We start from the raw sequence: 12378 nt of genomic DNA on the forward strand, positions 1-12378 counted from the left end.
TTTACTCAACGATAATCCTTAACCTTTTACTTTTTAATCTCTAGGTGAACTTCGGTCAGAGACTGGATATGAATGTATCTTAATTACCTCGACAGTCAGAGAGGTCCTCAACCTGCTGACCTCCTCCATAGTGAATGAATCACTTTACGCTGATTGTGGAGTCTTGCCCTCCTTGGAGCCAAACCACACCCTTCCTGTTAGCAAGACACCCATAGTAATCAGCTGATCGAATGTAGCGTCATTCAATAAGTATAACCTTGCGCTGGAGTGTGAGCCACAGAGGGGAATTCCTCCAGGCACTATTTGCAGCAGAAGCGAAAGCTTGTGTGAGAAGGTGTGATTTCCTAGGATGCTTGATGCGGTGGAGATGAAGATCAGCGTGAGTCATCGTCTTCATCATCGTTCCACGGAAACAAATGACATTTTTCCTGACCCAGATTTAGTTTTGTTTGGGATAGGATTTCTTTTATGTGCCATCCAAAGCTCAAATATCTCCTCTCTGAATGTACCTACTTATCCTCCATGACTAGCTTTATAAGGAACTTCCTGCAGATGATGATGTCACACGTGGAAGGGAGCTTACACTCTGGAGAGGGAGACAAGTGGGAGGAGAGACAGTTTGGAGGCAGGACTTTCAAACTGTCTCACTGCACTGGTAAAAAGAAAATCATGTTTCAGGTGCAGTAATAATGGTACAGTATGGTTCTCAGCAGAGTGGCTGAGATGATTATTTCAAACTTTTGGCTCAATTATGATCAAGGAACGATTATTAAAAAAGTGAAAATATCAGCTCTAAGAGTGAACTTGTAGATCGGCTATTTTCACTATTTTTGTATGCCACCATTGTATGATACAGTGTTGAGTGGTTAGTCAGTCTAATCGATTCAGTGAATTTATCGATTATTCCTGATTATTGCTGTTACAGTACATGATCGGTTTTGATATATTATCGGTTAATCGCCGAGCCCTAGTTCATTTTAAATGTCTCCATTTTTGTTTACCTGTTTATTTCCACTTTGTTCTGTTTTTGTCTGTGTATTGTCTGGAAGGCCAGCTGTTCTGCCTCAGACCATGTGATTCTGATACCCATGTCGGTTTGTTTACTTGTATGTCCGTCCGCACGCACGCACGCACGCACGCACACAAAGATGAACAAATAGTGAAGCTCACCTTGCATCGCCTCACAAATGCCCTCTTTCTCCTGCTGGCCACAACTGGCCCACAGGAATCTCAAAAATGCGCTTGAAATTATAAAGGGGGATTAGAGAGAGCCTGGTCTATGCAAGGGCCAGATATGTCATGATAAGCCTGTTAGGTTTGGGGGCCACAGCAAGCCATGGAGATTTACCAACCCGAGCACAAGAACACTCTGTTCCTACCTCACACCTCTGCTTTCTGCCGCTATTGATTCAACACTCATGTTGTTTGTATCCATTGTGCTGGGTATGTTTGGTTAGCCTGGTTAGGATAAGTGACAGAGCGAATGCAGCACCAGCCACATCTGAAGTAGGTTAAGTGAACTTGAAAATATATATCTGAGTTACAAATGTATCCATTTGTAAATCAGAATGTTTACAAATGTTGCCACATTTGGTTACATTTGTACATGTGTACTGTACTGTATATACTGTAGCTATTATGATTTAATAACTATATATTTTTACTTTTCTCTCTTTGTATGGCACGTATTATACTCGTATAGCATAGATCACTGGGTCTCAAACTGGAGTCTGGGACAGATGTCAAAGGACATTAATTCAGGTAAACGTAGAACAAGTCTAGCTGCAGAAAATGTCCTGTGATCTGATAAAAGAGCTGCTAGGCTATATGGTATCTGTTCAGGTACCAGCACATACATTGTGCAGATAAGAATTGTTTTGGCTGTGTCGCAATATGATGCATTGTGAGCTTGTAGATCTGCTATTTTCTCTATTTTGGGCTACACTTCTCAAAAATATACAAATAAATGTTAATATAACAATGCATTAATATCAAAAAGAAAATGTGCTTTGTACTTTATATACTTTTGAATACTTACAGTAAGTGTTTTTAAAAAGACTTACTGTATGTATTGACTGAGGCACTTTCTCTTGTAGTTGAGTAACATTTGAGTTGACCAGGAGTATCTATACTTTGGGGTTGAGTACTTTATCCACCACTGATTGCACCTCCGTCTTTCCAGGGAGTTTCATTATTCAGCTCAGACTCTTCTTCTTTTGGAAGACACTTCAGTATTACTAACGGAGTGGAATGTATGACTTCATTTTCACGTCATTGTGCACTCAGGATCCTGCAGCCTTTGGTTTGATGTGACTTTGATTCTTTGGGCCTGCAAACGACATTGCAGTCCAGCGCCAAGGATAAAGTGCGGTGACGCTGCAGTGAGCTTGTAAAATTCCTTCCACAGTATTCACATCCAACGATTCCAAAATATAATGTGTGTATCATTTCACATTGCCGCGTGTTTAGGTAACAAATAACAATTGTTCATCATATAAAATAATAATTTCAAAAAACGTATAAAGCATAATGCTCACAAGAATCTATCTTTGTTTTAACTGTTCCCACTGTTTAGGGCTGGAATTGAAGTATTTTACTGAAGTCACTTAGTACTATATGTACTGTACAGTAGCCTATAGTACATGACAGCGGCATATCATAATCTATTAGTTCAGAGCATCATTCTGTTCACAGCTGCTCTGTCCCCTCAGGTTAAAAGGAGAGATATATGAGGTAGTCCTACTGCACACTTTGATCGTACCGAGCTGAGTAAACCACGATTTAACACTTGAAGCCCAGCATGAGGGAAACATCCGCAGATAGCAGATCTACAAGCTCAAAGCGTGTTGCATTGCGATGCTTTTTGAGCTTGTAGATTGACTATTTTTGGTGGAAATGTTTAGTGTATATGGAAAAAAGGAGCCTGAGTAGTTGTAACTCAAGTTTGTTTCACTAAGACTAGAGGGTTTAACTGGTTAAATAAGCCCTCTCTCGCCTCATGTGAATTATTACTTGCGCCAGCAGAGTGTGCAAGTACTGTGTTCGGCTGCGTATGTATGTCGGTGTTTGTTTAAGTCCGTAGCCCAATCAGGGACCAGAATTTCTGGCAATGTCATCATTAACAGCCAATGAGGGACCAGCATTCCTGGTGATGCCAGTGGTGATGTCACTGGCATTGCCAGTGGAGATGTCAATGGTGAGCGCACTTCATGTCACGCTCTGTTGGCCATACATGGCCTACGTGTGCACAAGATGCAAGTTGGCACCTCGACAGAGTGCAGTTCTAGTTAATTCTGCCATCAATAAGCTACTTGCGTACTGTACTTAAGTATATATTTTGAGTATCTGTTCTGTACTTGAATATTTGTAATTGTGAATGTTTCTCACTCCACTACATTTCAAAGACATATATTATTTATATATATATTATTATATTATCGTATGACTCCATATAGCTTTGAAAGAGGAACTTTCACTTCATAGTTCGGTAATATTTGACCAGGACTACCCATACTTTGACTCAAGTTCGTACCTTGCCTAACACTGCTTGTCTGTCTCACAGGTAGAGCAGTGGTTATCAATTTTATTTCAAGGGGTCTACATGGTTGATACCTAGATTACCTACTCTGGGAACCAAGAATCATGGACCCTAGTCTGTACCTCTGTTCAAACTCTGTGCACAAAATACAAATAATAAGGCTCCCATTTGTAAACTCTCAGAGTTCATTTAACTAAGGATTTTACAGTGTAGGTTGGGACACCAGCCCAGAGATAAAAATCTAATCGGGGTCTGTGGCCTACTGAATATCAAACTGGGGGTCCCTGCCCATAGACGTAGTGGTCTAAATTGGATCTGAGTTGGCTGGCTCTGTAGTACTTGGACCACTTTTTTCCCCCTCTACACCAGATCCCTTTACCAAAAATAGCTGATCTACAAGCTCACAACGCACTGTGAGCTTGTAGATCTTATAGTTTTGTCTGATCTTAACCAATGGTGTAAAGTAAGCTACTTGAGTAGCCTATTTCCAATTTCCAATAGGCTACTTTTACTACTACTCCACTACATCTCTGACCAAATATTGTACTCCACTTACTTAGTTACATTTATTTGAAAACTTTAGTTACTATTTTGATTATTATTACAAAACATACAGTAACCACTTCAACTCGGTATACATTTCAGCCATTTGAAAATAGCAGGTCTATATGATGCAATGCATTGTGAGCTTGTAGATCTGCCATTTGCAAAAGATTTGTATGTATTTTGAACTTGGAAAATCTGAAATGGGACATTCTGCATAATGAGCACTTCTTAGTTTTGGTACAAAAAGTACATCATACCAATACTTTTGTACGTTTATTCAAATTATATTTACTTGTAACAGAGTATTTCTACATTGCAGTATTGAGTCCTTTTTTTTCCGGGGTTCAAGATTGAGAATCACGTGTGAAACGAAGCGCTGTCACTTTAAGAGCAAGTGTGTGTGGGCGGAGCCAGCGTGGTCTTGTAGTGTGTGGTGGAGCTTAAAAGATCATCGCTCACAACAATACTAGACTATTTCAAAGTGTCACATTGTAGCAGCAGGATCGCGTTGTACTGTACTGTACTGTGCTGTACTGTACCTGGTGCCAGAAAAACAGCCACCACCAAAGGATTCCTCGATCACATGAAGAAACCACCATAGGAAACAAAGGGAGCTATATTTTTCCGAATGAGGATTCTTTATGGGTGGAGGGAAAACTCCGAAAACTCCGAAGTTGTTTAGGTGAGTTCCTAAAACAATTAGAAATGTAGTGAAGATAGAACATGTATAATATTCACATGCATGTTAGTTAGTCTAACCCTGCTTGTTTGTTTGTTTTATGCTGAGGACAGCACTTAATTGTGACTGATGCAAGTTCACTCGTGAGGTTAATGCTGTTTTGTAATGGGACAAAGCCTGATAGGGATGCCCTACTACTTGATTCGATATTACATCTATGTTACGAATTCGTGATCAGTGATCACACTTATTTGATCCATATAAACACATCCATTTAAAGCCAAACTGCCATATGCTGCTGTCAGATTCAAAGGAATAATTTCATTAAATTGTTAATAGTCAAATAAAGTAGGCCTATATACTTTTACATGGCTATTATGCTACACAACATGCCATGTTTTATTTTTCGCTCAGGGGCACACATCCGTCCATCCATCCATTCTATTTCACCATTTCCGAGACATGTCAAATATCAGACTCGTATGTTGTGGTGTGAGTCACCTGCTGCCTCGCTGGAAGGCTTTTAACCATTATTATCTCAATCCGGTAAAGTGAGGGGGTGTGCGCGCGCGCCTACAGCAGGCTGTTTGCTTGCAGCACAGGTAGAGCGGGTATGGTTGCTGGGAAACCACTGCAGGGTGTCATAAGTGTGGGGTGTGAAGTTGAACCACGAGCTCCATGGCGTGTGTATAACTAATATCATATCAATGTATGGCAAGCATTATCAGTGGTTCTCAAATAGTGGTGGGGTGGGGAGGGACACCCCAGGGGTCCTTGAGGGCGACACCCCAGGGGTCCTTGAGGAGGAGGTGGTCTGACTGGGGGTTCCAGGTGGTCCCCAGCAACATTTTTCTCTACAGTTTAACCCGATATAAATGGGCTATTTGAAAGTAGGCCTAGTTGATGTACAAGCTATTTTCAAAAACTCTTGGGGGGGGGGAAAAGGGGAAATCTTTTGAATATTTTTGAAACATTTTAACAACACAAATCTTGTATGGTGGTCCCTGGCACAAATACTTTTCAGATGGCGGTGGCGGTCAGCGTCTCTTAAAAAAAGCCTAAATGTATGTTATATATATGTTATATATATATATATGTTATACATAAAAATATATTTTTATGTTGGGGACTAGGAATGAAAATGACCTATACATTGCCTACACTGCCTTATACTGTATGTCTTGTTCATGAATACATGTTATCCCTCCTAAATAAATAAACAAATGAATGAAAAAGTGGTCATTCATATTAATGTGGGGGGCCACTCTCTTGGCTATGTGATGTTTAGTCATGGCTCACTCACATGTCCATTTTAGGCTACTGTGGTTGTTCTAACTCAAGTTTATCATGCAGTATTATTTCTATTTCCACCCATGTCCAATGCCAGAGAACACATTGCACCTATTACCCCTGCAGTCAGGATTTATCCGACCATCTAAACTGACCAGTTACTTATACTTACCCCCCATGACTGCTGTTAGGAGGGTTAATGATCTCCATGGCTACACATCATTTGTTTAATCCTGTTGCCTGTAAACGGCTCCTATGGTTAACTGCCAGGATGAACTGCCTTTGCACCTGTTGCTAGAGGAAGTGCAAGCCCCCGGGGGTTCATTATCAGGGATCAGGTTGCTTCCCATCCCCACCGAACCAAATCAGCAGCCCTGGGCAAACAGATTGGATGCCTTGTTGGGCAATTTGGCTTAAAGGCTGATGATGATGTCCCAAGCTTGCTGTTGTTTCAGAGCTGTGATTTATTTTTTATTTTTTTTACCAGCTGTCTGGTCTTCGGTTGCGTGTCCCTCGGAGACTGTGGGGTAATGGTCTTCTCAGTCATCACACCCACATTATAAGGAGGACGGTGTGTCTCTGAGTGCACACAAACCTCATCTGTGCGTCCCAACAGGGATGATCATCAACGAGCGTATTGGTGCACCTGTTTTTGAACAATGGGATTAATCGTGTTGAAAATATTGCTTGTGTGTGTGTGTGTGTGTGTGTGTGTGTGTGTGTGTGTGTGTGTGTGTGTGTGTGTGTGTGTGTGTGTGTGTGTGTGTGTGTGTGTGTGTGTGTGTGTGTGTGTGTGTGTGTGTGTGTGTGTGTGTTGCAATGCAATGCTGTACGGCAAATATATTCACCTCACAGTGCGAAGACGTTCATGACTAATTCACAGAATTCACGAGATAGGCAGTCAGAATAACTAGTGCCATTTCTAGCCTCCAGTGTATTCCTTACTTTTCCTACCCAGTGAACATTGTGTATGAATTGTTTACTCAGCTCTGACACGCATTTGACATGACACGAACATCCAGGTCATCTGACATGTAGAGTGGTTGCAACACTATCCCATGCTGTCCCGTTGAGCCCTAGTGAAAGACATGGAGCTCTGACTGCAGGGGTAAGCTACATTAGTAGTCAGTAACACTGAAGGTCTGAGTTGTAAAATAAATGGTTGATGTGTAGACTTCTGTGGTTGTAGCTATTGTGTTTAATAGTTACGTTGTAACTATGTACTTGTAGCATCTTGACCAATATGTTCTTTGACAGGATCTTTCTTTTCTTTTTTTTGTCTAGCTCGCACATTTTGTCTGTCAAATGCTGTCCAGAGAATTCTTTGTGACGCATTGTGCTCTGTGAGAGTGTCTGCAGGGCTTGTTGGGGCACAAGTGTCCTAAACTCCCGTCAAACTGAGCGTTTGGCATTCTTTAGGAACCAGGGCGAATGTTGCTTCACGTTTTCTGAAAGTAGTACTACTACAGGCAGCATGACCATCATGGCTCTTTTATTGTAGTACAGTACAACCACAGTCATCATGCTGGCCAGTGGGGTTTTGTTTTGCTCGTAAGTTTGTAACGTCTTCTTAGAGCATCTTAAAAGTGTTCCTCGTCTAATTATACAAACAAACGGCTAAATCACCGGCATCATCAGATTATTGACCCTGGTTGTGGAGATCATACTTGTCTTTAGTTACATCTCAAAACTAGCTTCTGCATTCAAATGTCTCTCACTGACATGCATGTATGTTTCTTGGCTGTTTCTCCAGGTACACTAGAAGCATCAGAGGCCGGTGTCTGAGTATTTCCTTGGCTTTGATGCGAGATCATGCTTTATGTCTCACCACCAGCTTCTGCATTCAAACGTCTCTCACTGTCACTCATGTATGTTTCTTGGCTGTTTGTCCAGGTACACTAGAAGAAACAGAGGCCGGCGTCTGAGTATTTCCTGGCTTTGATGCGACCCGATTGTGCCTGGAGCATGTCCACAGCGGGCCTGACTGCCCAGGAAATCTGTTTACCCGCAGAAAGCCCCTTCCTGCGGGGCAGCTACTGTCACAGTATGGCTGGATCTAAGCCCTCATGGAGCTATCCTCATGACGTGGACAAGTACGTTCCTAGAAGTGAAAGACTTTTTATTAAGCCCGATTTATACTTTGTTGTACGCGGAAGTGAGTTTGTACATGTGCTATTTTCGTCCATCCCTGTTACGACCTAAGCTATTTTGTCATACGATGGTGCATTAATTAGGCATATACGTTAAGCAATATCCTTCAATGATAGTAATGTAACTCATAGTTTGAAATGGCATTCACTTCCCCAAACATGAGATATGCAGTGATGCTAATATTGATGTCATCTCTCTCTTTTTCTTTAGTTTGTACTACCATTTGGACACTGCACACATGGATTACAGCTCCCGTGCCCAGCAACACGGGCCACCCACATTGTCTTTAACTTATGAGAGTAAGTGTTGGATCCATCCACCCTACCATCATCACAGTAGACCCACAGTGCATGGTTATTCTGCTACTCTCATGCTTGAAACGGACACCTAGAATTATCTTTCCGAATCAACAGCTACATTCACTTATTGAGTGGTTTTCCAGTTCTTGGCAGAAAGACAAAAAATGTCACGAGTGCTAAAGTGAATTGCAAGGTAGCACAAAGTGAGGAACCTATTATGTTTGTATTTTTTTTTTGTGTTATTGTTGACCTCCAAACAGGCTGAAAACTGAGTGTGGTAGTAATTAATACAGTATTAATTATAACAATCCAGTTGTAATTATATCATAGTTAACCTTGAACCCTAAATGGTTCATTCACTGGGGTCCCCCAGGGTCTGTACTTGAAGTTGGGACCCCTTATTTTCATTTCCTGTACACCAAATCTCTTCACTGACAATACAGTATCTGCAAGCTCACTATTTTCACAGAATGTTCGCCTATCGGCCAGAATAGGGATGCAATGGTTCATGTCGTTAACAAACCTTGATTGGTAGATACATTTCATACAGTAACATCTGTATCTTCCTTTCATTTCCCTCTGACAGGACAGAAACAGAAACATAGCCCCAGCATGCAGAGACTACCCCCTAAGAAATCCAGACCCACCCATCTCTCCTTTTCATGCACGGAACCGTCAACGCCGAGCCCCGTTGACGATGACCAGGTAGTCCCCTCATTCCAGAGGCTGTCTGTGTACGAGCACAGCAGTCCACCGCAGACGCCAGGCCGATGTTCCAAGCCTCTGCCTCCCCTTCCCGTACGGACAGACCTCTCCCCTGAACAGGCAATGGACAATGAGGTTGAGTTCTTCACAAGCTCCGATGACAGTCGCTGCCTGGTGCCTGATAACTGTTCCAAGCCCTCTCATTTTCGCTACGGAGCCCCTAGTCGGCGGAGCTTCAGAGGCTGTGGGCAGATCAATTATGCCTATTTTGAGGGCCCGACGGCGCAGAAAAGGCCACCGCAGCAGCCGCAACCGCATCAGCCACCCCCGCCACCGCTGCAGCAGCCCCCACCCCCGCAGCAGGTGGTGCAGGAGCCCCTCGAACACCGGCCGCCAGAACCACTGGAGAGATCTGTTGCGGTGTGTCAGAGACAGCAGGAAAGGGCTCAGAGGAAGTTAAGACGTTCTCACTCCGGCCCAGCCGGTTCCTTCAACAAGCCCACGTCGCTACGCCTTTCGTGCCATCACCGGCATGCTCAGGGCACGGATAATTCAGAGGTGCCCCCACCTATCCCTCCGCGGTCGGTCGTCGGTAGACTGACAGGCGTTGACTACCGCCGCTGGTCAGCGGAGGTTTCGTCAGGGGCTTACAGCGACGAGGACAAACCCCCTAAGGTGCCACCTAGGGAGCCCTTGTCTAGAGGCGGCTCGCGCACTCCCAGTCCCAAGAGCCTCCCTACGTATGTCAACGGGGTAATGCCACCCACCCAAAGCTTTGCCCCGGATCCTAAGTATGTAAGCTTCCGAGGCTTACAGAGACAAAACAGCGAGGGGTCGCCCTGTATCCTGCCCGTTATGGAGAACGGCAGGAAGGCCAGCACCACGCATTACTTTCTGTTGCCTCAGCGGCCCGCTTTCCTGGACACGCCTGAAGTTGAGAAGTTCCTCCGGGTCATGAACAGTCCCGCAGGCCAGGGCGCGGGGCCATCGGACTCAGACTGGGACTGCCAGACCAGGAGGAAAGCACACGTAGATTTAGTTTGAAAGGAAATAGGACTCTACTTTTACCCAAGCACCAACCACTGGTCAAAATAAATAAGATGAAACTGGACACACTAAAGCCCCTCAAACTGCTGCTTTCACTGAAATATCAGTTTTACCCCTTCTGTATTCTGAAAATACAGGGAATGCGTGCACCGTATGCAGTTACTGGAAATGTTGGAATGACTGTCGCTACGGAAAGGAGACGAGAAGCGGTGTCCCTGATCATAGATGGTCAAATTTGACATTGCAGAGTGATTATTTTTTTATATTATTTCATGGTATTTGATATATTGTACCGTTTTGCTGATATCGTGGTGCAGTCTGAAGGTTCAAGATGGACTTAAACCTCATGTTCTCAGTGTTTCTGTTTTGTGTCTGGTTGACCCAGGTTATGTATGAATGCGTGTGGGGGTGCGTACCTGTACTATAGTGTATGCATGGATCATAAAACTACGTATACATGGATGGATGCATGTTAAATATAGTTAACCACCCTGATGAAGTTAGTCTTTCTCAGCCCACTATGTCTGTGTTATTTTGCGTTTCCTAATGTACACATGGCATGTACATTTTGTAGCTATGTATGATTCCAGTGAAATGTCTAGTGCAGCTTATTGGTGAAACTGACTATTGTTAGTTTGCGTATTTTGTGTGTGTGTGTGTGTGTGTGTGTGTGTGTGTGTGTGTGTGTGTGTGTGTGTGTGTGTGTGTGTGTGTGTGTGTGTGTGTGTGTGTGTGTGTGTGTGTGTGTGTGTGTGTGTGTGTGTGTGTGTGTGTGTGTGTGTGTGTGTGTGGTGTAATTGCGTTTGTGAGTGTGTACTGTATGTGTACGTGGCCTGTTGTGAGCGACAGTAGTAAAAGTATACACCTGGTGATACTGTATAGAATGACTTTCTACTTCAGTATTAGTAGAAAAATAGCTAACAATATTTGTTACTGTGCTCTGCCTGTTTGCAGCGCCTGCTTTTGAAAGTACATCCTTCTAAAGTGCACACTTCTATGTTTGTTTCTTTCAATGTCCAGGTCGGTTTTGTTGCACAGAAAATGGCCTGTTGAACATTATGTGAATGTATGATGATGTTCTTACTGAACAAGCTGTGAGTCATGGCTTGGAACTAATTTGCCTCAAATACTACCTCCCTCGATATTAGAATTAATATTTAATCTAGCCACCATTTTAGCCTAGTGCCCAGTGTCACTTGTGTAATGAGTAGGGTACAATAACCAGCTACTTATTAGCCAATTGGATGAGTTGACAAATATTTTGCAATGTCCATCATGTGCATTTCACATATGGACGAAAAAGCTTTTCTTCAGAGTCAATTAGTTTGGTTTTAGATTAAAAATCACTTCTAACCTTGGACAATCTATAAATAGATGTCATGGAGATGAGGTGTTAGACGTATTACATAGACTCCGCAGGGCTTACCTGCACAACACCGACTTTCCTGTTCTGCTAAAGCATTCCTGCCTTACATGATTGCAGTGGGTGTGGTCCCAGAGACTTTGGCTGCTGGCAGCCAATAAATATATGATTTTTCTTTTTTTATTATCATGGATGATTCAAGAAATGTGGGGATTATATAAATGTAGCACATTCATTGAAGTAACCCTCGGCAAGGAACATGGCGTTGTTCAAAAACAAATTAGTGCTGTGGTCAAACAGTTTTTTTTTTTTTGAAGTACACTTTTCCCTCACCCCTCCTGGTCACAAATGAAATATTGTTTACATTATACACTGATGTTATTTAATCTTAACCTGTCACATGTCTTATTAGGAATTGAGAGGAAGTAGAAAACATCAAAATGAAGAGTTAGTTTGTCAAGAATTAAGTTAGATTCTCTGTTGTGTTGACGATATGCACTGAGAGTACAGTATGCTGTGTACAGTATTTAACAATTCCATTTGTTATGAATAGTTGATCAATCTATATTCTTTTAACAAGGAAACAAAATAAAATGGCTTATTTATGACTGTGTTTTATATCGTTCTTGTATGATTCTTTTGTATATATTTCTTTTACATTGTGTTAACCACAAGTATCCTATTTCTGGGGTGAGCATTTAGCAAAAATAGCAGCTCTACACAAGCTCACTATGCATTTTGTAGAGTGTAGAGGGAAAAC

At 42.5% G+C, this 12378-nt stretch overlaps 1 protein-coding gene across 1 annotated transcript; it reads left to right on the forward strand.

Moving 5' to 3' along the window:
• Positions 1-4573: 4573 nt before the first annotated feature.
• Positions 4574-12172, forward strand: errfi1a (ERBB receptor feedback inhibitor 1a). Its single transcript, XM_080728824.1, has 4 exons — positions 4574-4766; positions 7947-8146; positions 8415-8503; positions 9090-12172. Exons 2-4 carry the CDS (start codon positions 7995-7997, stop codon positions 10250-10252), a joined length of 1404 nt encoding a protein of 467 aa, XP_080584950.1. The 5' UTR covers positions 4574-4766; positions 7947-7994; the 3' UTR covers positions 10253-12172.
• Positions 12173-12378: the final 206 nt, after the last annotated feature.

Source organism: Nannobrachium achirus, assembly GCF_963921795.1.
Source record: "Nannobrachium achirus genome assembly, chromosome: 6".
Lineage (NCBI taxonomy): Eukaryota > Metazoa > Chordata > Actinopteri > Myctophiformes > Myctophidae > Nannobrachium > Nannobrachium achirus.

Excerpts from the sequence above, each read along its gene's own strand:
- errfi1a (XM_080728824.1), top strand. The coding sequence starts at position 7,995 with ATGCGACCCGATTGTGCCTGGAGCATGTCCACAGCGGGCCTGACTGCC. Across the intron at positions 8,147-8,414 it reads TATCCTCATGACGTGGACAA|TTTGTACTACCATTTGGACA; the intron begins GTACGTTCCTAG and ends CTTTTTCTTTAG. Across the intron at positions 8,504-9,089 it reads ATTGTCTTTAACTTATGAGA|GACAGAAACAGAAACATAGC; the intron begins GTAAGTGTTGGA and ends TCCCTCTGACAG.